Here is a 23,983-nt window from a genome sequence, read left to right on the forward strand (position 1 = left end):
CAGTCTTTGGAAAGATTCTTATTATGGTATGGTTTGTTATGTTACTGTTATGTGATTGTGTATTTTTTAGAAAGGCATCTGTCAATGTTTTTTGAATGTGTAGAAGAAACAAAACTTAATAATATTTGCCATTTCAGAATGATACCACCAGAAGAAGCAGATACAGTTGATAAGATACAGTTGCAGTCAGTAGTTACAGGTTCATGTAAGAAAGCAAGAAAAAATATGATTTTTTAGCTCGCCAAGGGGTTATTGATTGCTTTTTCTATTGTGTCTGTGGTCCATTGTCAACTAGTTGTAACAAATGTTTTGCAAAAATTGTATAAAAAACCACATGGTTTATTGATTTTAATTTAGGTCACAATCATCTTTTGCTTGTTGTCTCAGAATGCGAGACATAAAGGTGTAACACCACTAATTCAGTCCTTGTCAAAAAGCACACCAGAAAGTACCAGTAGTACATATTTAACACAAAAAAGTTTCTATGCATGGGTGTAACTTTCAAATATGTTGAATATTTAGGTGATTTTGTAAAGCTGAATGACTGGAAATCCTAGAACACTTTTAGACATAACTTTGAATAATAAAAAAATGCATTGAGTTTTAACAAAGGAGGATACATTTTGTCTGTTTGTCAGATCTGAAGTACCTATTTTGGTACATCAGAAGTTCAGAGAAACAGCTCTTTCTTATTTAACATTAAAGTTATGCTGATTTTTTTCAAAACAAGACACCATAAAGTGATGCTTTTACATGCAATAATTGTCACTTTATTTGAACTTAAACCAAAGGAGCTTGAAATTTTGGAATTTTACATAGAAAGCAATGGGGCTATGAAGTAGTGGGGTACTTTCTAAAGAAATTGCAATCCAGTGGATGGAGTAAAAACTTTATATTCAGTTTTATATTTCAAAGGGAAGAAGACCTGGAGGCTTCATGCCTTGTATACTTATGTCTTATGTTAAGTTCCATCTCATATGTCTGTTGTCCTTTACCTCATTTTTGTCCATTGTTCAACATGTTGAGGAGGACATAGCAATGTCGGACATCTGTTTAACTGTCCTTTTAGAACTCCTGTGCATAATTCTTGACAGATTTTTATTAAGCTTATATCATAGGTTTGCATTGTCTTGAACACATTAAAAAACAGTGCTAATCAATAATTTTTATCCCCACCCCATCCCCTGTAGCGAAGGTGGCATTTAGTTTTACCCTTGTCTGTCTGTATATTCAACAATTTAAAGATGCCATTTGAAATCAATTGTTTTGTTTCTTGGTGTTTGATACCACTTTTAGCACTATTGTGCTATCTCTTGATGGTCGATTTTTATTGGTGGAGGAAATGGAAGAAACAATCGACCTTTGATAGGAAAACTGACAATACTTGTCAAATAAGATTGGACTAGAGTGCACAAACAGGAGCTTTGTTCAAACTCACATGCTCAGTACTAGTTAGTGTTCCCTTGAACTATTATTACCATCTATTTCCAAAAGGGTTATGCCCTATGATGAGGGTTTTGTTTTACACAATTTCTGTTATTTTGAGATGAATAAGTAGCAAATTATTAAATTGAACCATTATGGGTTAATGTGCGACCTTCAACACGGAGCCATGGCTCACATTGAACAGCAAGCTATAAAGGGCCCCAAATACTACTCGTGTAAAACCATTCAAACTGGAAAACCCACGGTTTAATCTATATAAAAGCGAGAAACAAAAAACACATATGAACTACATAAACAGATGACAACCACTGTACATCAGATTCCTGACTTAAGACAGGTGCAAACATTTGCAGCGGGATTAAACGTTTTAATGGTACCAAACCTTCTCCCTTTTTAGGAAACAATAGTCACAACATCACGACATAGAAAGACGTACTATAAAATATCATTTGGAAGGCTTAACTCAATCAAAAAACTCACATTAACACACAATGAATGAATAAATTTGATCTGTGATACCTGAATGCAAATACAAAGTTAATAAAAATTACAAGTGATAAATAATTAAGGTAAAAGGTAAATAAACATATTAAACAAGGTTAAAGTATGATACCGTTGTGAAATGTTAAACAATTTTTAGAAAAAGCATCACTTTTAAAAAAACTGTGTCATATTATACATAGGTAAATGAAAATAATATATATATTCAAGTCTAAATTAAAAACAATGTTCAAACCTATGATTGCATTGGATAGCAACACATTTTTTTATGTGTGCATGTAAAACAAATTTCGTTGTGGAGGGGTCTAAATACAGACCAAACAACATTTTCCAAAAGACCACATGCACACGTAAACAATTGCAGTTTTTATCTAACGCAATCATAGTTTTGAATGTTGTTTTCAATTAAGACTTGTTTATATTTTTTCGTTTTGGCTTGTATTATATTTCCCCCCTGGTTTAAATAATTCAGTCATCCTATCTTGACTCTTTAAAATTCAAGAGTCTATCCTATATTGAGGTAAATGTTATGGCCTTCCAAATACTGTTTTGATCCCTAACATCACTGAAGAGACATTAATGAGGGTAGTAATGGGGGTGACGAATAATGGTAAAAATTCTTGCGAAATGACGTTAATGGTAATTTTTGGTACATGACGATAAAATGTACACTTTCTTTTAGACGTTGAAAAAATCGACTGATTTTGAAGAATCACGTTAATTTTTCTCCAAAATTGACGATAATGATAGTTATTTGGGACCTCTGACAAATCACGATAAGTATATTTTGAAGGTAAAATTTCAATCAATTTGACGCTAACGGTAGCCGAAAATGACCATTCGATGCCTGACGGTAAAGGGCATTACTACCCTCATTATTTGTAGAAAGCTAATGCAAATACAAAATGATGCAAAAAATATTCTAAAATGTTACTATCAAGACAATGGGCCAAATTTGATGTCTGTTTTCTTAACAACTTGTTCATGATTTGAAGTCTTTTTTATGGTCGACGTTTATACATCAAGTGAAACATTGTGCTCATTTTGTAACTGGAGGTACACAACAATTAAAACATTTTGTTCCTGTTGTTACTGGAAAATACAACTAGCATTGACTAATAAAATATTTTACTCATGAAAGGACTTTGCACCAATCATTATTTTATTTTATTAGGTACCTGGTCGATACAAGCTTCAGTTATCTTAATAGTAGTAATCATCATATATTCAGGTAAATACAGATCATTTTAGATATAAATAAGATAATACTTATCATTATACTTCAAATTTCTTATATTCATTGGAAACGTGGCATTTGTTTATTTCCCCCTTACCTTTCAAACCACCAATCCATAGCAACATGTGATAAAACTAGCAACAGGTGTTAATACCTTAAGGTTCATCATAACAACGCAGAGAGAAACTGTCACACCCGGAGGAGTCCTTCAGCTGGCCCCTAAATAAATATGTACATACTAGTTCAGTTATAATGGATGTTATACTAAACTCCGATTTATACGTAAGAAACTAAAATTAAAAATCATACAAGACTATTTACAAAGGCCAGAGGCTCCTAACTTGGAACAGGCACAAAAATGTTGCAGGGTTAAACATGTTTTTGGATCACCTGTTTTAATACGACCGCAAAAATTGAAAAAAAATTTGGTCGTATATTGGTATCACGTTGGCGTCGTCCGAAGACATTTGGTTTTCGCACTCTAACTTTAGTAAGAGTAAAAAGAAATCTATGAAATTTAAACACAAGGTTTATGACCATAAAAGGAAGGTTGGGATTGATTTTGGGTGTTTTGGTTTCAACAGTTTAGGAATAAGGGCCCAAAATAACTTTAGTAAAAGTGAACAGAAATCTATGAAATTTTAACATAAGGTCTATAACTACAAAAGGAAGTTTGGGATTGATTTTGGAGGTTTTAGTTCCTACTGTTTAGCAATTAGGGGCCAAAACAGGTCCCAAAAAGCATTTTTCTTGGTTTTTGCACAATCACTTTAGTATAAGTTAATAGAAATCTAAAAAAATTTAACACAAGGTTAATGACCACAAAAGGAAGGTTTGGATTGATTTTGGGAGTTTTGGTCCCAACGAATTAGGGGCCAAAAGGGTCCAAAATTAAACTTTGTTTGATTTCATCGAAAAATGAATTATTGGGGTTCTTTGATATGCCAAATCTAACCGTGTATTCAGATTCCTAATTTTTGGTCCCGTTTTCAAATTGGTCTACATTAAGGTCCAAAGGGTCCAAAATTAAACTTAGCTTGATTTTTAACAAAAATTGAACTCTTGGGGTTCTTTGATATGCTGAATCTAAACATGTACTTAGATTTTTGATTTTGGACCCAGTTTTCAAGTTGGTCCAAATCGGGGTCAAAATTATTATATTAAGTATTTTGCAATAGCAAGAAATTTTCAGTTACACAGTATTCCGCAATAGCAAGAAATCTTCAATTGCAGAGTATTGTTCAATAACAAGAAATTTTCAATTGCACAGTATTGTGCAATAGCAAGAAATCTTCATTTGCACAGTATTGTGCAATAGCAAGAAATATCTAATTGCACAATATTGGGTAATAGCAAGAAATTTTCAAATGCACAGTTTTTATGAAAAATTCTCTGAAAATTGGAGTTATCTTTCTTTGTCCAGAACACAGATTTGTCTTTGAATCAACTTAAATCATTGTTTTATACAATATACAATGTATATTCACTTTTACTACCAACTAACAAATTAAAACAATCTTTACCATTCAGTGATTACAAGCATTTTTTTTACATTTCTTAATATTTTATGATGTATTTAAATGAGTAGTTATTGTTGCAAACTCCATTAGAAATTTGAATTGAGATCAGTTTTGGAATAAGGGAAAGGGGGATGTGAAAAAATAATTGGGGGGGAGGGGGGGAGGGGGTCAATTTTTCTCCTTTCAGATTTCATAAATAAAAAGAAAATTTCTTCAAACATTTTTTAGAGAGGATTAATATTCAACAGCATAGTGAATTGCTCAAAGGCAAAAACAAATTTTAAGTTTATAAGACTACATTCATTCTGTGTCAGAAACCTATGCTGTGTCAACTGTTTAATCACAATCCAAATTTAGAGCTGAATCCAGCTTGAATGTTGTGTCCATACTTGCCCCAATGGTTCAGGGTTCAAACTCTGCGGTCGTATAAAGCTACGCCCTGCGGAGCATCTGGTTGGTTATTATCTTGAATTTCATTATAGATAGAAATAAACTGTAAACAGCAATAATGTTAAGCAAAGTAAGATCTACCAAAATGGTCAATTGACCCCATAAGGAGTAATTGCTCTTTAAAGTCAAATTTAACAATTTTTTCGTAAATTTTTGTAATCTTTTACTCAAGTCTTTTCCTGAAAAAACTGAGACAAATTGAAATAACTTGGCCACAATCACCATGAGGGTATTGAGTTTAAAAATGTTGATGGCCCTGTCTGCCAACCAACATGGCAAACTTGGCTAAAAATAGAACATAGTGAAAAAATGCATTATTTAGATACAGATGATATAATTCAATTATACCTTGTACATGTAATATGGAGAGAGCTTTTATAGGCTGTGCCTTTTGCTCAATCGTTTTCGTTTCTTATTGAATAAACTATGTTTAAAATCAAATCAAAAATCAGTTTTTGACTTAATATATCTTTAACTAAAGCAAAAATATACATAACGGTTGCATTATTTCATGCATCAATTGCAAAAAAAATATCAGGTGAGCGACACAGGCTCCTTGGAGCCTATTGCTTTCGTGAAAACCAAGTGCGTTGTTACATTCATCAGTACAACATGTACAAGGAAATCATTCATAAATATAAATCAACATGCAGATCTTATTTATTCAGGTATTTCACATCCAATCTTTTATCATTGTTTATGGTAATATTCTTTAAAAATCACAACAATATCAGCATTTACCTCAAAGGCTTACCAAACCTTTCAACAGACTTATTTAGAAAGGACACAGTTACGATACTGTTGTCAGGTCATTAAAGATGGCATATATTGGTATTGATATTGATTCACTTACAGGGTCTTTGCATCAGAAATAAACATATTTATATTAAAACCAGTTGTTGGCATGATACTGGATATGTTCTTCTCATATATTATGAAGGTATTATACTAAACCCCTTACAGAAGAGAGTGTGCTCTATTTTATATGATGAATGGTATCCTTCTTATAGGACTGACTAGATATCTAAATCTTCCAAGGTTTATCAGTACTACCTTTTTGGATACACAAAATATAGTGCATTGATAAAAAAAAATTACTCATCCTATTCATGAGAAATTATAAATGTATGCTCGGATATTCAAGGCACAAGTTAGAATGCTATAACTTTTGCAAGCTGGAGGAATATAATACATGTAATATCTGTTCTAAAAATATAAAGTCATCTTTAAAAATGAAGTTATATTCCTTTATCTAGACTTGCTGTTAAATCAACTACAACCAATGCAATATTTAATTTTACTCCCACTGATAAATTGAAGCAATTTTTTCCTTCAGTGGTTCCAAGCATTTTGATTTTAATATGATATTGATATCTTAATTATTTCTTTTTTTACAGCTCTCATTGGATTTCTCTTCTTTAGTGGTGAGTGTCAATAAGCTTATCAATAATGAATTACTGAACAATTATTTAACCACTTTGGTGTGTTTTCATTAGCTGTATAAAGAAAATATTACTGAAAAGGAACTCAGAAGTTTGTCCTTTTCTACCGGTAGTGATAACATCAACCCATTTATACTAGGGTATGGGTTCAATTCTGTCTATAGCCATTTTCATATTGAGAACTTCGCTCACAACATGCATGGTCTATTTCAGGTTTTGATTTGTATTTAATGCTATGACAAACATAATGCACTTAGACAATAAATATAGGCCTATTTCAGATGCATTGTGTTTGCATATAGGTTATAACACAGGGGCGGATCCAGCCATTTTAAAAAGGGAGGGGGTTTCCACCCCAGGACAAAAGGGGGATCCAACTTTATATCCCATTCAAACGCATTGATCGTCCAAAAAAAGGGGGTTCCAACCCCGGAACACCCTCCCCCCTGGATCCGCCAATGTAACAGTAAGATCCCGTTAAAGAGAGAGTAGACTTCTACAAGTCTCCCTTGAGAGAGCACATCATTATTAAGTGCTGAGTAACAAGTATCTTTTAACAAAACAAAATTATAAACGGTATTACACTCACCAATATGCAATTCTAAGAAATTATCAGATGAGTGTGAGAAATATTTGCAAATATGTTTCCCTCTAGTATATATGAAGTTGATATAGTTATTTCTTATGGTTCAATTATTCATTATACAGGGTTAAATTCATTTGCCTAAGGGCCAAGTGAGCTTTTCTCATCACTTTGCATCTGTTGTCAGCCTCCGTCGTCGTCCGTCATCGTCGTCCGTCGTTGTTAACTTTTACAAAAATCTTCTCAGCCAAATTTAACCATACTTGGCCACAATCATCATTTGGGCATCTAGTTTTAAAAATGTAGCCGGTGTCATATGGTATTTTGAACCGCATGGTAAATTGTCCCCGGGTCAAAATACCCCCGGGTCAAAATACCGCTATGGTCAAAATAGCGCTATGGTAAATTGACCCCCCCCCCCATGGTAAATTGACCCCCCCCCCATGTATGGAAAATTGAACCCCCATGGTAAATTGAACCCCCCTGTTTTTTTTCATCTTAGATGATTATTAGAACATTAAACATTATTCTAAAGCTAATCATAGATGAAAAAATCATTCATACAAGAAGGGGAGGTTCATTTTCAAGATTGATTAAAAGAAATATTTTGCTTGGTGTAAGTGCTCTTAAGTCTTTACCAACAAAATGTCATTCAAAATACTAATTGACACATTATAACTAGACCATATGTAGCTTGAATGCTTTAATTATTTGTAATTATAACATATCAAATTGAGAAAGGAAATGGGGGAATGTGTCAAAGCGACAACAACCCGACCATAGAGCAGACAAAAGCCGAAGGCCACCAATGGGTCTTCAATATAGCGAGAATTCCCGCATCCGTAGGTGTCCTTCAGCTGGCCCCTAAAATATGTGTACTAGTACAGTGATAATGGACGTCACACTAAACTCAGAATTATACACAAGAAACTAAAATTGAAAATCATACAAGACGAACAAAGGCCAGAGGCTCCTGACTTGGGACAGGCGCAAAATTGTGGCGGGATTAAACATGTTTATTTGATCTCAACCCCCCCCCCCCCCCTAATACCTCTAGCCAATGTAGAAAAGTAAACGCATAACAATACGCACATTAAAATTCAGTTCAAGAGAAGTCCGAGTCCGATGTCAAAAGATGTAACAAAAGAAAATAAATAAAATGACAATAATACATAAATAACAACAGACTACTAGCAGTTAACTGACATGCAAGCTCCAGACCTCAATTAAACTGATTGAAAGATTATGTCTTCATCATATGAATATCAGGCACAATCCGTTCCGTTAGGGGTTTAGTATCATACTATCATAAGATATATGAGAAGAACATAACCCGTGTCATGCCAATAACTTTTTTTTTAAATAAATGTGTTTAGTTCCGATGCAAAGACCCTATAAGTGAATCAATATTAAAGCCAAAATATGCAATCTTTAATGACCTGACAACAGTATCGTAACTATATCCCTTCTTAATAAGTCTGTTTAAAGCTTTTGAGATGAATACTGACATTTTTGTGCTTTGTAAAGAATATTACTATAAAAGATTGGATGTGAAATACCTGAACGTATAAGATGTCTGCATGTTGAGTTGTATTTACGAATTATTTCCTTATACCGGTGATAAAATTTAGTAAATGTTTTGACCAGTTTGTGATATCGAAAACCCTGGTGTAATAATTTTTCAGTAATACATAAATTTCTCTCGCTAAAATCTAAAACGTTGTCACATACACGAGCGAATCGTATAAAGGGTAGTTTTAATTTTCCATGGTAAAAAAGGGGGAGGGGGTCAAAATACCATGGCAAAGTAATATTTTCAAAATAACTTTTCCAGAAAGTTTAATACATACAAACTACTTATTGGTGTATTCTAACTCAAAAGAGTTAAAATTGCCAGAATTTTTAAGTTAAAGGTCTAGAGTAGGGGGTTCAATATACCACAGGGGGGTCAAAATACCATGGCAAAGTAAAATTTCGAAATAACTTTTCCAGCAAGTTTAATACATACAAACTACTTGTTGGTGTATTCTTACTACATAAAAGAGTTAGAACTGCCAGAATTTTCAAATTAAAGGTCTAGAGTAGGGGGTTCAATATACCTCAGGGGGGTCAAAATACCATGGCAAAGTAAAATTTTCAAAATATCTTTTCCAGCAAGTTTAATACATACAAACTACTTGTTGGTGTATTCTAACTACATAAAAGAGTTCAAATTGCCAGAATTTGTTTAATTAAAGGTCTAGAATAAGGGGTTTAATATACCGCAGGGGGTCAAAATACCATGGCAAAGTAAAATTTTCAAAATATCATTTCCAGCAAGTTTAATAAACACAAACTACTTATTGGTTTATTCTAACTACACAAAAGAGTTAGAATTGTCAGATTTTTTTTTAAATTAAAGGTCTAGAGCAGGGGATTCAATATACCGCAGGGGGGTCAAAATACCATGGAAAAGTAAAATTTTTAAAATATCTTTTCCAGCAAGTTTAATACATACAAAATACTTATTGGTGTATTCTAACTACATACAAGAGTTAAAATTGCCAGAATTTTTTTAATTAAAGGTCAAGAGTAGGGGGTTCAATATACCATGGCAAAATTCTAGCTATTCTAGCTCCTAAACATAGTAATAGTACTCCAATAAGTAGTTTGTATGTATTAAACATAATGGAAAAGATGTTTTGAAAATTTTACTGTGCCATGGTATTTTGACCCCCCTGCGGTATATTGAACCCCTTACTATAGACCTTGAATTTCAAAATTCTAGCTATTCTAACTCCTTTACATAGTTATAATACTCTAATAAGTTTGTATGTATTTAACATGATGGAAAAGATATTTTGAAAATTCTACTTTGCCATGGTATTTTGCCCCCCTGTGGTATATTGAACCCCTTACTATATAGACCTTGAATTTCAAAAATTCAAGCTATTTTAACTCCTTTACATAGTAATAATACTATAATAAGTTGTTTGTATGTATTTAACATGATGGAAAAGATATTTTGAAAAATTATTTGCCATGGTATTTTGACCCCCCCCCCCCTTTGCGGTATATTGAACCCCCTATTATTGACCTTGAACTTCCAAATTCCAAGCTATTCTAACTCTGTAACATAGTAATAGTACTCCACTGAGTAGTTTGTATGTATTTCACATGATGGAAAAGATATTTAGAAATTTTATTTGCCATGGTATTTTGACCCCCGGCGGTATATTGAACCCCCTACTATAGACCTTGAATTTCAAAAATTCAAGCCATTCTAACCCCTTTATATAGTAATAATACTATAATAAGTTGTTTGTATGTATTTATCATGATTGAAAATTTTTCGACCCCCCTGCGGTATATTGAACCCCTTACTATATAGACCTTGAATTTCAAAAATTCAAGCTGTTTCACTCCGTTACATAGTAATATACTGTAATAAGTTGTTTGTATGTATTAAACATGATGGAAAAGATATTTTGAAAATTTTACTTTGCCATGGTATTTTGACCCCCCTGCGGTATATTGAACCCCTACTAAAAACTTTAAATTAAAAAAAATGATAGCCAACTAATTGAAAATAAGATTATCTGCAATACTAAGATAAGATAAAGATAAATACTATTTATCTAAAACAGAGGGGTTCAATATACCGCAGGGGGGTTCAAAATACCAAATGTGAAAAATGACCCCGGAGTCAAAATACCATGCGGTATAATGACCCTGGGGTCATTTTACCGCATGGTAATTTGACCCCGTGTTCACCTTTTAGGGGGTTTAAAATACCATATGACACCGGCCAACCAACCAAGATGGCCGCCATGGCTAAAAATAGAAAATAGGGGTAAAATGCAGATTTTGTCTTGTATCTCTGAAACCAAAGCATTTAGAGCAAATCTGACATGGAGTAAAATTTTTTATCGGGTCAAGATCTATCTGCCGTGAAATTTTCAGATATATCAGACAACCTGTTGTTGGGTTGCTGCCCCTGAATTGGTAATTTTAAGGAAATTTTGTTGTTATTATACGACCGCAAAAATTTTAATTTTTCGTCGTATATTACTATCACGTTGGCGTCGTCGTCGTCCGGCGTCGTCGTCCGAATACTTTTAGTTTTCGCACTCTAACTTTAGTAAGAGTAAATAGAAATCTATGAAATTTTAACACAAGGTTTATGATCACAAAAGGAAGGTTGGGATTGATTTTGAGAGTTTTGGTCCCAACATTTTAGGAATTAGGGGCCAAAAAGGGCCCAAATAAGCATTTTCTTGGTTTTCGCACTATAACTTTAGTTTAAGCAAATGGAAATCTATGAAATTTTGACACAAGGTTTATGACCACAAAATGAAGGTTGGGATTGATTTTGGGAGTTTTGGTTCCAACAGTTTAGGAATTAGGGACCAAAAAAGGGCCCAAATAAGCATTATTCTTGGTTTTCGCACAATAACTTTAGTATTAGTAAATAGAAATCAATGAAATTTAAACACACAAGGTTTATGACCACAAAAGGAAGGTTGGGATTGATTTTGGGAGTTGAGGTCCGAACAGTTTCGGAATTAGGGGCCAAAATGGGGCCCAAATAAGCCTTTTTTTTTTGGTTTTTGCACCATAACTTTAGTATAAGTAAATATAAATCTATGAAATTTGAACACAATGTTTATGACCATAAAAGGAAGGTTGGGATTGATTTGGGGAGTTTTGGTCCCAACAGTTTAGGAATAAGGGGCCCAAAGGGTCTAAAATTAAACTTTGTTTGATTTCATCAAAAATTGAATAATTGGGGTTCTTTGATATGCCGAATCTAACTGTGTATGTGTATGTACATTCTTAATTTTTGGTCCCGTTTACAAATTGGTCTACATTTAGGTCCAAAGGGTCCAAAATTAAACTTTGTTTAAAACAAAAAATTGAATATTTCGGGTTCTTTGATATGCTGAATCTAAAAATGTACTTAGATTTTTGATTATTGGCCCAGTTTTCAAGTTGGTCCAAATCGGGGTCCAAAATTAAACTTTGTTTGATTTCAACAAAAATTGAATAATTGGGTTTCTTTGATATGCCGATTCTAACTGTGTATGTAGATTCTTAATTTTTGGTCTCGTTTTCAAATTGGTCAACATAAAGGTCCAAAGGGTCCAAAATTAAACTTAGCTTGATTTTAACAAAAATTGAATTCTTGGGCTTCTTTGATATGCTGAATCTAAACATGTACTTAGATTTTTTATTATGGGCCCAGTTTTCAAGTTGGTCCAAATCAGGATCCAAAATTATTATATTAAGTATTGTGCAATAGCAAGAAATTTTCAATTGCACAGTATTCAGCAATAGCAAGAAATCTTCAATTGCACAGTATTGTGCAATAGCAAGACATTTTCAATTACACAGTATTGAGCAATAGCAAGAAATCTTCAATTGCACAGTATTGTGCAATAGCAAATATTTTCAATTGCACAGTATTGCGCAATAGCAAGAAATATCTAATTGTGCAATATTGTGCAATAGCAAGAAATTTTCAATTGATTGGAGTTATCTTTCTTTGTCCAGAATAGTAGTTGAATCAACTTAAATCATCGTTTTATACAATATACAATGCATATTTTTACTTTTACTACCAACTGATAAATTAAAACAATCTTTACCATTCAGTGATAACAAGCACTTTTTTTTACATTTTAATATTTTATGATGTATTTAAATGAGTAGTTATTGCTATTTCTTCAATTTTTTGGAAAGGATTAATATTCAACAGCAAAGTGAATTGCTCAAAGGCAAAACAAACATTTTAAGTTCATTAGACCACATTCATTCTGTGTCAGAAACCTATGCTGTGTCAACTATTTAATCACAGTCCAAATTTAGAGCTGAATCCAGCTTGAAAGTTGTGTCCATACTTGCCCCAACCGTTCAGGGTTCAACCTCTGCGGTCGTATAAAGCTGCGCCCTGCGGAGCATCTGGTTATACAACTGCAAAAAGTATTGCGATTGTATATTGGTATTACGTCGTTGTCGGCATTGTCGTCTTCAGCGTTGTCCAAAAACGGATGATTCCCAGATAATAACTTTAGTATAAGTAAACAGAAATCAATAAAATTTTAACACAATGTTTAAAACCACTAAAGGAAGCTCGGGATGAATTTGGAGGTTATGGTTTCTAAGATTTAGGAATTAGGGGCCCAAAAGGCCCAAAAATATCAGTTATCTAGTGTCAGAACAGAAAGTTGTGTACAAGTATTTTAATTGTTCTGAAATTGTACCACAATGTTTAAAACCATAAGTAGAAGGTTGAGATATAATCTAAGGGTTAAGGGGCAAACAGTCGAGACATAAAGGGCCAAAAAAAGGACCAAAAACAAGCATTTTTGTAGTTTCAAGTAAAAAATTGGTGTTATCTTTCCTTGTCCAGAATGGTTGTTGAATCTCCTAAAACCAATGCTTTATATAATCTTCTTTGAAAGTTGGAGTTATCTTTCTTTGTCCAGAATAGAAGTTGAATCAAATTAAATCAATGCTTTATACAATATACAATGCAATATTCACTTTACTACCAACTGATAAATTAAAGCAATCTTTACCATTCAGTGATTACAAGCACTTTGATTACCATTCTAGGGTTATGCCCCTTTACAAGTGGAAAAATTGAAGATTTTTTTAGTTTCTGTTCTCTTATCTTTAGTTTGTCTTAACTAAATTTAATGAAATGTATATATAATGCTTATTACCACTAAACTCAGTTTAAGTTCAATTTTTGGCAGCTTCACTTTTACAGTTATTGAGCTATGTCCCTTTATTTATATGCTAGCGGGGGCATCATCTGTGTCCTTTTGGATATTAATTTTAACCATGACTGTATGACATTTTATGTTTTGATATTTTATGATGTATTTCAATGAGTAGTTATTGTTGCAAACTCCATTAGAAATTTGAATTGAGATCATTTTTGGAATAAGGGAAGGGGGAAGTGAAAAAAAAATTGGGGTGGGGGTCAATTTTTTTTTCTCATTTCAAATTTCAGAATTTAAAAAGAAAATTTCATCAAATGTTTTTTCTTTGAGAGGATTAATATCGAACAGCATAGTAAGTTGCTCAAAAGCAAAAAAAGAAAATCAAGTTCATTAGACCACATTCATTCTGTGTCAGAAACCTATGCTGTGTCAACTTTTCAATCACAATCCAAATTCAGAACTGTATCCAGCTTGAATGTTGTGTCCTAACTTGTATCAACTGTTTAGGGTTCGACCTCTGCGATCGTATAAAGCTGTGCCCTGTGGAGCATCTGGTTATTGGTTATTTATTATCTTGAATATTATTAAAGATGGAGATAAACTGTAAACAGCAATAATGTTCAGCAAAGTAAGATCTACAAAAAGTCAACATGACCAAAATGGTCAGTTGACCCTTCAACGAGTTATTGCTCTTTATAGTCAATTTTTGTCAATTTTGTCAAGTTTTGTAATCTTTTACAAAAATCTTCTCTCTGAAACTACTGAGACAAATTTGACCAAACTTGTTCACAATAATCATTAGGGTATCAAGTTAAAAAATCGGATGACCCCGCTGGCTAACCAAGATGTCCGACATGGCTAAAAATAGTACATAGGGTAAAATGCAGTTTTTGGTTAAAAACTCAGAAACCAAAGCATTGAGAGCAAATCTGACAGGAATCATTTGTTCGTTAGTTCAGGGTCTATCTGCCCTGATATTTTCAGACCAATCAGGCAACCTTTTGTTGGGTTGTTGCCCCTGAATTGGTTATTATAAGAAAAACTTTGCAGCTTTTGGTTATTAGCTTGAATATGATTATAGATAGAGATAAACTGTAAACAGCACTAATGTACAGCAAAGTAAAACCTACAAATCAGTCAACATAATCAAAATGGTCAAGTGACCCCTTAAGGAGTTTTTGCCCTTTTTAGTCAATTTTTATTAATTTTGATAAATTTTATAAATTTTGTAAATTTTTACAAAAGATTTTAACTACTGGGATATATTCATAGATTCCTTAGAAAGAGATAATTGTAAGCAGCAAGAATGTTTAGTAAGGTAAGATCTACAAACACATCATCATCACCAAAACACAATTTTGTCATGAATCCATCTGTGTCCTTTGTTTATGATATACGCATAGACCAAGGTGAGCGACACAGGCTCTTTAGAGCCCCTATTTGTAATTATGCTCCCGCAGAAACGGGGGGGGGCATTTAGATTTACCCTTCTCCATTGTACGTATGTTCCAAAATTGGTTTCCGTTTTCTAACTTAAGTTAACCTTAAGAAAATGTTTTGAAACTTATCCGCTATGCTTATTACCACAAAAAAGAGATCAAGATTGTATTTTGCGGCCTTCATATTTACCGTTCTAGAGTTATGTCTCTTTACAAATGGAAAAAAAATTCTGAATATTTCAATTCCTTTCCCTTACTTGAGTTAGCCTCAACCTAATGTTATGAAAGTTATACGCAATGGTTATTACCACAAAACACAGATCAAGTTTGAATATTAGCAGTGTCACTTTCACGGTTTTAGAGTTATGCTCCTTTACAAATGGAAAACTTTGATGGAAGTTTTGTTTTTGTTCTCTTAACCAAATGTTATGAAACTTATGCTCAGTGATAATTATCACAAAACACAGATCAAGTTTGAATTTTGGTTGCACCACTTTTACCGTTCTAGAGTTATGCTCCTTGTCAAATGATGTCATGATTATTAGTGAATTCATCCAATCAAAATGAACGTTACAAACAATATTGCATTAGAGTGTTCAGTTGATATTGACATCAGTTTCATTAGGTTCACTGATTTTTGTCGAGCCTGCAACTTTTGTTGCAGAAAGCTCGACATAGGGATAGTGATTCGGCGGCGGCTACGGCGGCGGCGGCGGTGTTAGCTCACTTCTTAAAAGCTATATATTTTAGAAGGTGGAAGACCTGGATGCTTCATATTTTGTATATAGATGCCTCATGTTACGAAGTTTCTGTCAGTCACATGTCCAATGTCCTTGACCTCATTTTCATGGTTCAGTGACCACTTGAAAAAAAGTTCAGAATTTTTGTAACGTTGAATTCTCTCTTATTATAAGTAATAGGATAACTATATTTGGTATGTGCGTACCTTGCAAGGTCCTCATGCCCGTCAGACAGTTTTCACTAAACCTCGACCTCATTTCATGGATCAGTGAACAAGGTTAAGTTTTGGTGGTCAAGTTCATATCTCAGATACTATAAGCAATAGGGCTAGTATATTTGGTGTATGGAAGGACTGGAAGGTGTACATGTCCAACTGGCAGGTGTCATCTGACCTTGACCTCATTTTCATGGTTCAGTGGTTATAGTTAAGTTTTTGTGTTTTGGTCTGTTTTTCTCATACTTTATGCAATAGGTCTACTATATTTGTTGTATGGAATGATTGTAAGGTGTACATGTCTAGCGGGCAAATGTCATCTGACCTTGACCTCATTTTCATGGTTCAGTGGTCAAAGTTAAGTTTTTAAGTTTTGATCTTTTTATCTAATATTATATGCCAAAGGTCAACTATATTTGGTGTATGGAAATATATTATGATCTATATGTCAGTCCCGCAGGTTTTATTTGACCATGACCTCAATTGCACGGTTCATTGGACAGTGTTAAGTTTTTGTGTTTTGGTCTATTTTTCTTAAACTATAAGTAATAGGTCAACTATATTTGTTGTATGGAAGCATTGTTAGCTGTACATGTCTGCCTGGCATGGTTCATCTGACCTTGACCTCATTTTCATGGTTCATTGGTCTTTGTTTAACTATCTTGTTTAATGTTAAGTTTATGTGACAGTTGTAATAACGCTTTATACTTAGGACTATCAACATAATATCAATGATTAGTAAAGAAGGCGAGATATTTCAGTGTGTGCACTCTTGTTAAAGTAATTGAAATGTTGTAGGAGCGCAACATATATAGCAATTAAATCGATGCAGGCATTGCTGATTATGCTTGTGGGATTTATTACGACATATTGTATGAACAAATATTTTGTAAAATTGTCATACTAATTGTTGTATCCTTTTTGTTTTTACAGTTCCACATGTAAAAAGCATTTTGCTCAAATCAAAACTTGAACTGTTTGTAAAAAGAATAGACAATGAATTCATGATTTTCAATGGAGACAATGTCAAAATAGAATGTAATATTGAGTCCTACATTCCTGTTCGTTCAGTTACCTGGCAGAAAGAAAAAGACGGTAAAATTATGAAAATCACTGCATCTGAGGATAAATATAAAATGGATTGTGGAAAATGGCCATCTTTGACAATAGATAGTTTTAATGCCGAAGATCAAGGAAAGTATAGATGTATTGTTAGAAATGCTATTGGTTTAAGGAACGAAATATTTGGTAGCTGTGTGAACTATATGTCAGGATTTGGTTGGTTGACAGGATTTGTGTCAGTGTTACAAAATATACCTGTATTCCACACAGAAGATATGACATTGCATTCTTATGGCAGGTTGAAAGTATAACTACAAACTAAATGTTTAGTTACATAACAGCTAGGATGCAGATATTTTTCCTCAGTTTGGGTCATTTTAAGAGGATTTGAAGTTTATTTATATGTTTTTGTTTTTGTTTTAGTACATTTATGTTTGAATTTAGTGGGACATCCATTTATACTGAACAAGTACACAATTTTGTTCATGGGCCAGCTGAAGCCTGCCTCTGGGTGCATTATTTTCTCGCTGTGTCGAAGACCTATTGGTGGCCATCGGCTGTTTTCTGCTGTGGTTGGGTAGTTGTTTCTTTTACACATTCCCCATTTTCATACTCAATTTAATTTTATTGAAAGTTGTGGCCATGTTTTAAAACTGATTAAACTCTTACGATAAACCACAGCATAAACAAACTTCTATTAACTATTTCAACAGCAGTTAATTTCTGTCCTCTTAGCATTTGACATATAATTCTTGAATGGTTTTACAAAGACTCTTTGTGAAACCATTCAAGAATTATATGTCAAATGCACAAATGAAAAATTTGAAAAGCTTTAAGTAAAAAGATAAGATTTTAATATTTCACGTGAATGAAGCAGGCTATATCAAAAATAACAAAACTAATTAAATTGGAAGTTTTAAGTCGATCACAAATAAAGAATAAATCAGGTTTTTATTCTGATCATCAAATAGCAGGAAATAAAAGTACTTTAACATTTAACATTTTTAATTTTAACAGACAGTTAGCTACCATTTTCAATTTAATAAAAAAGTTTTATGTATATTTATAATCTATCCAGCACTATGATTAAAAGCTATTATTGATAGGGAGGAACTTTCATAAGCAAAAATGATCTTCAAGAGAATCTATAAATAAGTCAATATTGCAGAAATCTTTTATTGTCTTTTCAAAATAGTCACTGCCATTAAGGACGTAAACCTCTGAAGAGCCAACAATTTCTAGAATATAACTTTTTTTCTTAACCTGATTTTTGGTTTATATGACTGTAAAAACTAATTGGTGAAGAACAAATCATATGGTGGTTATAAACTTCTTTTTTTTTTTGGTACAGCCATTTGAAAGAAGTAACTATTTTTTTAATAAATTTCCCATTTTTATCAATTATGACCCATTTTGAGGCTATTATCATGAAAAAAATCAGTTGCATAATTGAATGGATCAATCTGAATAAATTTAACCTAACAAGACTATAGGTTGGCGTTAATATCAGAAATTTTTTAAAACTTTGTGTCTGTGTCAAATTAATCATGCTGTCAATTATGGAAAATTGGGAAATCATTTCTCTGTACCATCCTCCATTTTCTCAACATTTTGGCTGATGACACATACTTAATTGCGTATAAATCACGGAGTTTAGTTTAATTAAATACTTTTTAAATTCATGGATATTTTCCACTTGTATCACAGGTTTTCAAAATAAATCCTGAATGTTCTATACCAACTCTCTGTTTGCCCATTCTTTGAATGTGTCAATACATTTAATGAACTTTTGTTACACATTGATCACTAGTAAATACTTCTGAACAGAATGACTTTTGGTAAACGCTTCGCATTGATGACCGGGATAAGTTGTAAAGCATGATTGCTAATATGTGATCCTTCAGACAACTTCTTGGTTCTGAAACTTTGAAATACCAGGAGTGGTAAACTTAGCATATAGTGTGTGCATTTATGTTGGAATTATTGCTCTTGGACAGCTAAAATATGTGCATTGGCAGTGAACTTTTTGGTAAATACATAAAAATCTATCGACTTAAAGAATTTTTTAAATGAATTCGCTAAAGCATTGACTACTTGGACCACGATACCTTTGGTGATCAGGTGTGTTAATTAGTCAAGATTGAACTTGATGAGCTGTCTATTGGTTGTTTACTTCAATATCTGAAAATAAAATATAAATATTTTTTTAAGGTACTAGCTATTTAGTTTCTTATTTTCAGACATTGAATCACAGTCAAAACCAACTGTATACAATGTTTATAAAGGAGAAGATATAACTATGGAACAATGCTTTGATGATCAACAAAAACTTAAAACAGTCAAATGGTTCAACGAAAATGATAGAAGGATAGAGTTGGACCTTTCTAATAAACAGTACTGTGGAGGTGTGCCTGATTTTCCATCTCTGACTATAAAGGACATAAGAATGGAAAATGCTGGAAAATATTTTTGCTTGCTGATATATGATAATGGAAAAACAAAGATGTCTTCATTTATACTTAGAATAATACTTCAAGGTAAATATGGTCATTTAGCCTTGATGGAGTCAAATAGCAAGACATGTTATGCATGCTGTTTCCAGCGTTGTTGGCGTCGACAGCAACAGGACTAGTTTGGAATTAGGTCTAGTTTAGGGTGAATCACAAGTGGTAGGTTAATCATTTCGGTGTGCAGTTGTATAAGCATCGGCACATCTAATTTCAATGGAGATTATTTTGCCTCATCTCCTCAGTTATGGTCTATTTACTTTGCAACGTTGCTTATTTTGCATGTATTAGTTTGTGATTCGGTCAGTTTATTGGGAACCACTAGTGTTAGGTCAATGATATTTGGTATGAAGTGGTATTAGCATTGGCATTTCTCATTTCCATGGAAGTTATTTGGCTCCGCCCTAAGTCATGTTCTATTGACTTTGAAAGTTTTTCTAAGTAACATGTATTAGTTTGTGACCGTGCAAGGGCTGTATAGCCAGTCAAGGTCGTTAAAAACTTCCATTTGTTTGTTAGTTTGTGATTAGGTCAGTTCAAGGGGAAACATTAGTGGTAGGCAAATGTTAATTGTTTTCAGTTGAATAAGCATTAACTCATCTCATGAAACATCTCGTTTCCTTGGAGAATAATTGGCCCTGTCTCCTCAGACATGTTAAATTAAAACTTTTACTTAGTTAACATGTATAATACTGTTATTTTGTATTTATACAGTTCGCCAAAAGTTAAGGACCACCTATTTTTATTGCATCAAAAAATGTTTTCACTTAAAAAAATCAGTTAATCCTCGAAAAAGATGAACTATTCATGTAGCATTTTGATAACATATACCATACACAAAGCATAAACTTAATTTTGGTCACTTATACAGATTCTATGCATTTGACTTTTGCGTTCATAGAAATAGCGAAAATTAAACAAATCAAAAGTGGAATTTAAGTTTCACTGAAATTTAATTTTTTTATAACAATTAATCACCCAATATCATTAAAAGTGTCTACAAATAATCTTTGATATGTTTGGCAAATTTAATGTCAATATTTGAGTTGATAGGATGTGTAACGATATCTCATTCCGGTACAATTCCACAACACTGTGTCTCATTCTCTGTACAAGCCTTATGAGCTTTAGTTTAGCAAATTCATTCCATTCATCAACAGTGACCCCTCTTAAATCACCAAGATTTGGCAAAGAAGTATGTCAAAATATATAATGTTTGTTTAAATATAACTTTTAACACCTATGCATGTCATGTTTTTTTTTTTCAGTCAAGATTTACAAAGCCCTTTTAGACCACAGAGAAGACAAAACATTTATACGGCCAGCCATTTGTGACACTATAGATAAACAAATGCAAGAAAATAACATAGTGGTCATCACTGGCAGAGAAGGAACAGGAAAGAGTAAAATATGTCTGGAATTAGCATCACATTATGATGAGAAAGATTACATGGTTTTAAAAGTAGATTTGTCAGAAAATCACTTAATATATACAAATATTAGTAATGCATTGCTAATCATTGATGATCAACAGTATACTCAAGATTCTCTTAATGCCTTTATGAAAGACCTTGTATCATTATTACCTGAAAGGAATATACAAGTGGTATTGACATGCAGGAATTTAGATTTAAAGATTGTGAGAAATGTACCAGAAATGAATAATTTGAAGAGTGAAGCATTTATAGACATTAACAGTTGTTTAACACCTGAAGAAAAAGAAGAAATATTAAGAAGACACATGAAAGAGAATAGCATTTCATCATCAGCATCATACGAGAGTAATTTCAGAGATCCAAGAATTGTTACTGATTTGTCTGAACAGGTTACACTAGATAATGATGCTATTGAAGCAATTAAGACTGAAGAACCATGGAAGGGGTTTCCTGTGTGTGCTTCAATGTTTTGTTCTAAAAAAGAGTTTTTTCATTTAGGTGAAAAATATTTTACCAATCCTCCAAAATATCTTTTTGAAGAACTGAAAGAACTTTATAAAACTGCTAGAAAACATTCCAATTCTATGGATATAGTAACTGAATACTGTATTCTAGTTTATATTTTGGAAAATAGTAATCATCAACTAGATCTAAATGATCCCAATCTCTGCAGAAAACTTGTTGAACTATATAAAACAATATTTCAGTTTAAATACATACCAGAAAAACCTGGTTCAAATGAAGATCAGAAAATAGCAATAGAAAATGCATTACACAGAATGAACAACAAATACCTCAAACTCGACGAGGACATGTATCAGTTTATTCATCCATGTATGTCCAAAGCGATGTTTCTGTCCTCTGATTATATGGTTCATTTCCTACTGCAAAATGGTTCATTACAATATATTACTGAGTTTGTAAGGAGTGATCACTATACTGATTTGGAAAATGAACTAGTTATCAAAATTGATGAACAATATCATCACATCCTTTGCGAGAGGTTGGTGAGACATGCATTTGAAAATCATGCCTTTCTGCAGCATGTTGCACAATATATTTGCTCATACTGGCGTTCATCGGGCCATAATCTTGTGAATAAGATTTTTAAGCATATTGAATTCATTCTGTTTCACAGCTTGGGAGTACACACTGGTGATCATCTGTCACCTGGCAATGAAATTTTATCTGAAAAAAGCATTAAATTAGAAGGTTCAGTTCAATTTTCTAGCATCATTATGTTAGTTGATGAATTAACGTATAAAGGTAGAGATCCACAGATATATGGACCTGGTGCAGCAGATTTCCTTATACTCAGTGCGTTGGTTTCAGCTATAATGAGAAGATATACAATCGACAGAAAGCAGACTTTTGAAATACTGTTGAAAGATGTTCAGAATAGGATACACTTGGAATCGTTTGTGAAACTAATGGATAAACCTTTAGACATAAATGGAAACACTTTCTTTCATTATCTTATGCTTTTCAGTGAGATGGAAGCATCTGAAATCTTGGAATTGTATGAAGGAAGAAAACATGTACTTGATACAAAAAATGTTAAGAACTATACTCCACTTGATATTGCAGCATTCTTGGGAAAGAAAAAGATTTTGGACATTCTGAATTTGAGGTTTAACTTTGCAAAGAAATTACGAGACAGACTTAAGAAACTTGCTGAAAGTGGTCAGGCTGAGTATCATAATGCAAACTCAAAAAACAAAACCATTGACCAACAAATAGTTCACAAAACAGAGAATGATAGTGCTTCGCCTGGTAAAAGTGAATGTGAAGATGTTAATAAGGACAAAAAGGTAATAAAGGATGAAATTAAAAAAGATAAAAGTTTATTGAAAAGAACATTCAGTCTTACGAAGAAGGAACCCAATAAGAAAGAAAAGCATGATGTGAATGATGTTATATGCTTTGAAGATTTTATGAAAAATATTGTTGTTTTTGGGAAGAAAGAGGACTATCAGTTAATCGTCAAGCTGCTTTCATGATAAATTGGTAAACTATGGATTTGAAAAATACACACTGCCTAGGCTTAATATTAAAAGAATTTGTTACATAATTATTATGTAGGATAATAATATATTTGACTGTCAGTATGTCTGTCAATCCTGTTCTTGTCATTGCAACTTCTACGAAATCACACAACAAAATTTCCAGAAATTAAGGATATAATAAAAACATACTATGTAGATGTTCATATTGATATGAAATCCTATTTTTATGCCTCACCCCAGAGGAGGAGTCATTTTTAGGTAAAGGTTGCATGTAATGCAATCAAAACCTTATGGGGCTGACTTGATATTTAAATGTTCCAAGGCTGATCACTACCTTTTTTGATACACAAAGTATAGTGCATAGACCATATAACATTCTATACATACTATCAATGAACATTTCCAGATATTTATCGCTGTATTATATGCTCAGATATTCAAGGCACAAAATGATATTTCACTTGTCATGAAAATAACATAACTTTTGCAAGGTGCAGGAATCTGATATCTGTTCTAAAAATATAAATAAAGGCAACAGTAGTATACCGCTGTTCAAAACTCATAAATACATGGACAAAAAACAAAATCGGGGTAACAAACTAAAACCGAGGGAAACGCATTAAATATAAGAGGAGAACAACGACATAACACTAAAATGTAACACACATAGACAAAATCCCACGAGAATA

The 23,983-nt window shown here is 32.8% G+C and overlaps 1 protein-coding gene across 1 annotated transcript; it reads left to right on the forward strand.

The window, feature by feature from the left end:
* Nucleotides 1-140: 140 nt before the first annotated feature.
* Nucleotides 141-23,406, forward strand: LOC143068264 (uncharacterized). The gene is made up of 6 exons (XM_076242186.1): nucleotides 141-205; nucleotides 3,122-3,178; nucleotides 6,552-6,578; nucleotides 17,217-17,639; nucleotides 19,586-19,882; nucleotides 21,121-23,406. The coding sequence occupies exons 4-6, from the start codon at nucleotides 17,288-17,290 to the stop codon at nucleotides 23,286-23,288; spliced, it is 2,817 nt and encodes a 938-aa protein (XP_076098301.1). The 5' UTR covers nucleotides 141-205; nucleotides 3,122-3,178; nucleotides 6,552-6,578; nucleotides 17,217-17,287; the 3' UTR covers nucleotides 23,289-23,406.
* The last annotated feature ends 577 nt before the right edge of the window (nucleotides 23,407-23,983 follow it).

Source organism: Mytilus galloprovincialis, chromosome 3 (genome assembly GCF_965363235.1).
Source record: "Mytilus galloprovincialis chromosome 3, xbMytGall1.hap1.1, whole genome shotgun sequence".
In the NCBI taxonomy this organism is placed as follows: domain Eukaryota; kingdom Metazoa; phylum Mollusca; class Bivalvia; order Mytilida; family Mytilidae; genus Mytilus; species Mytilus galloprovincialis.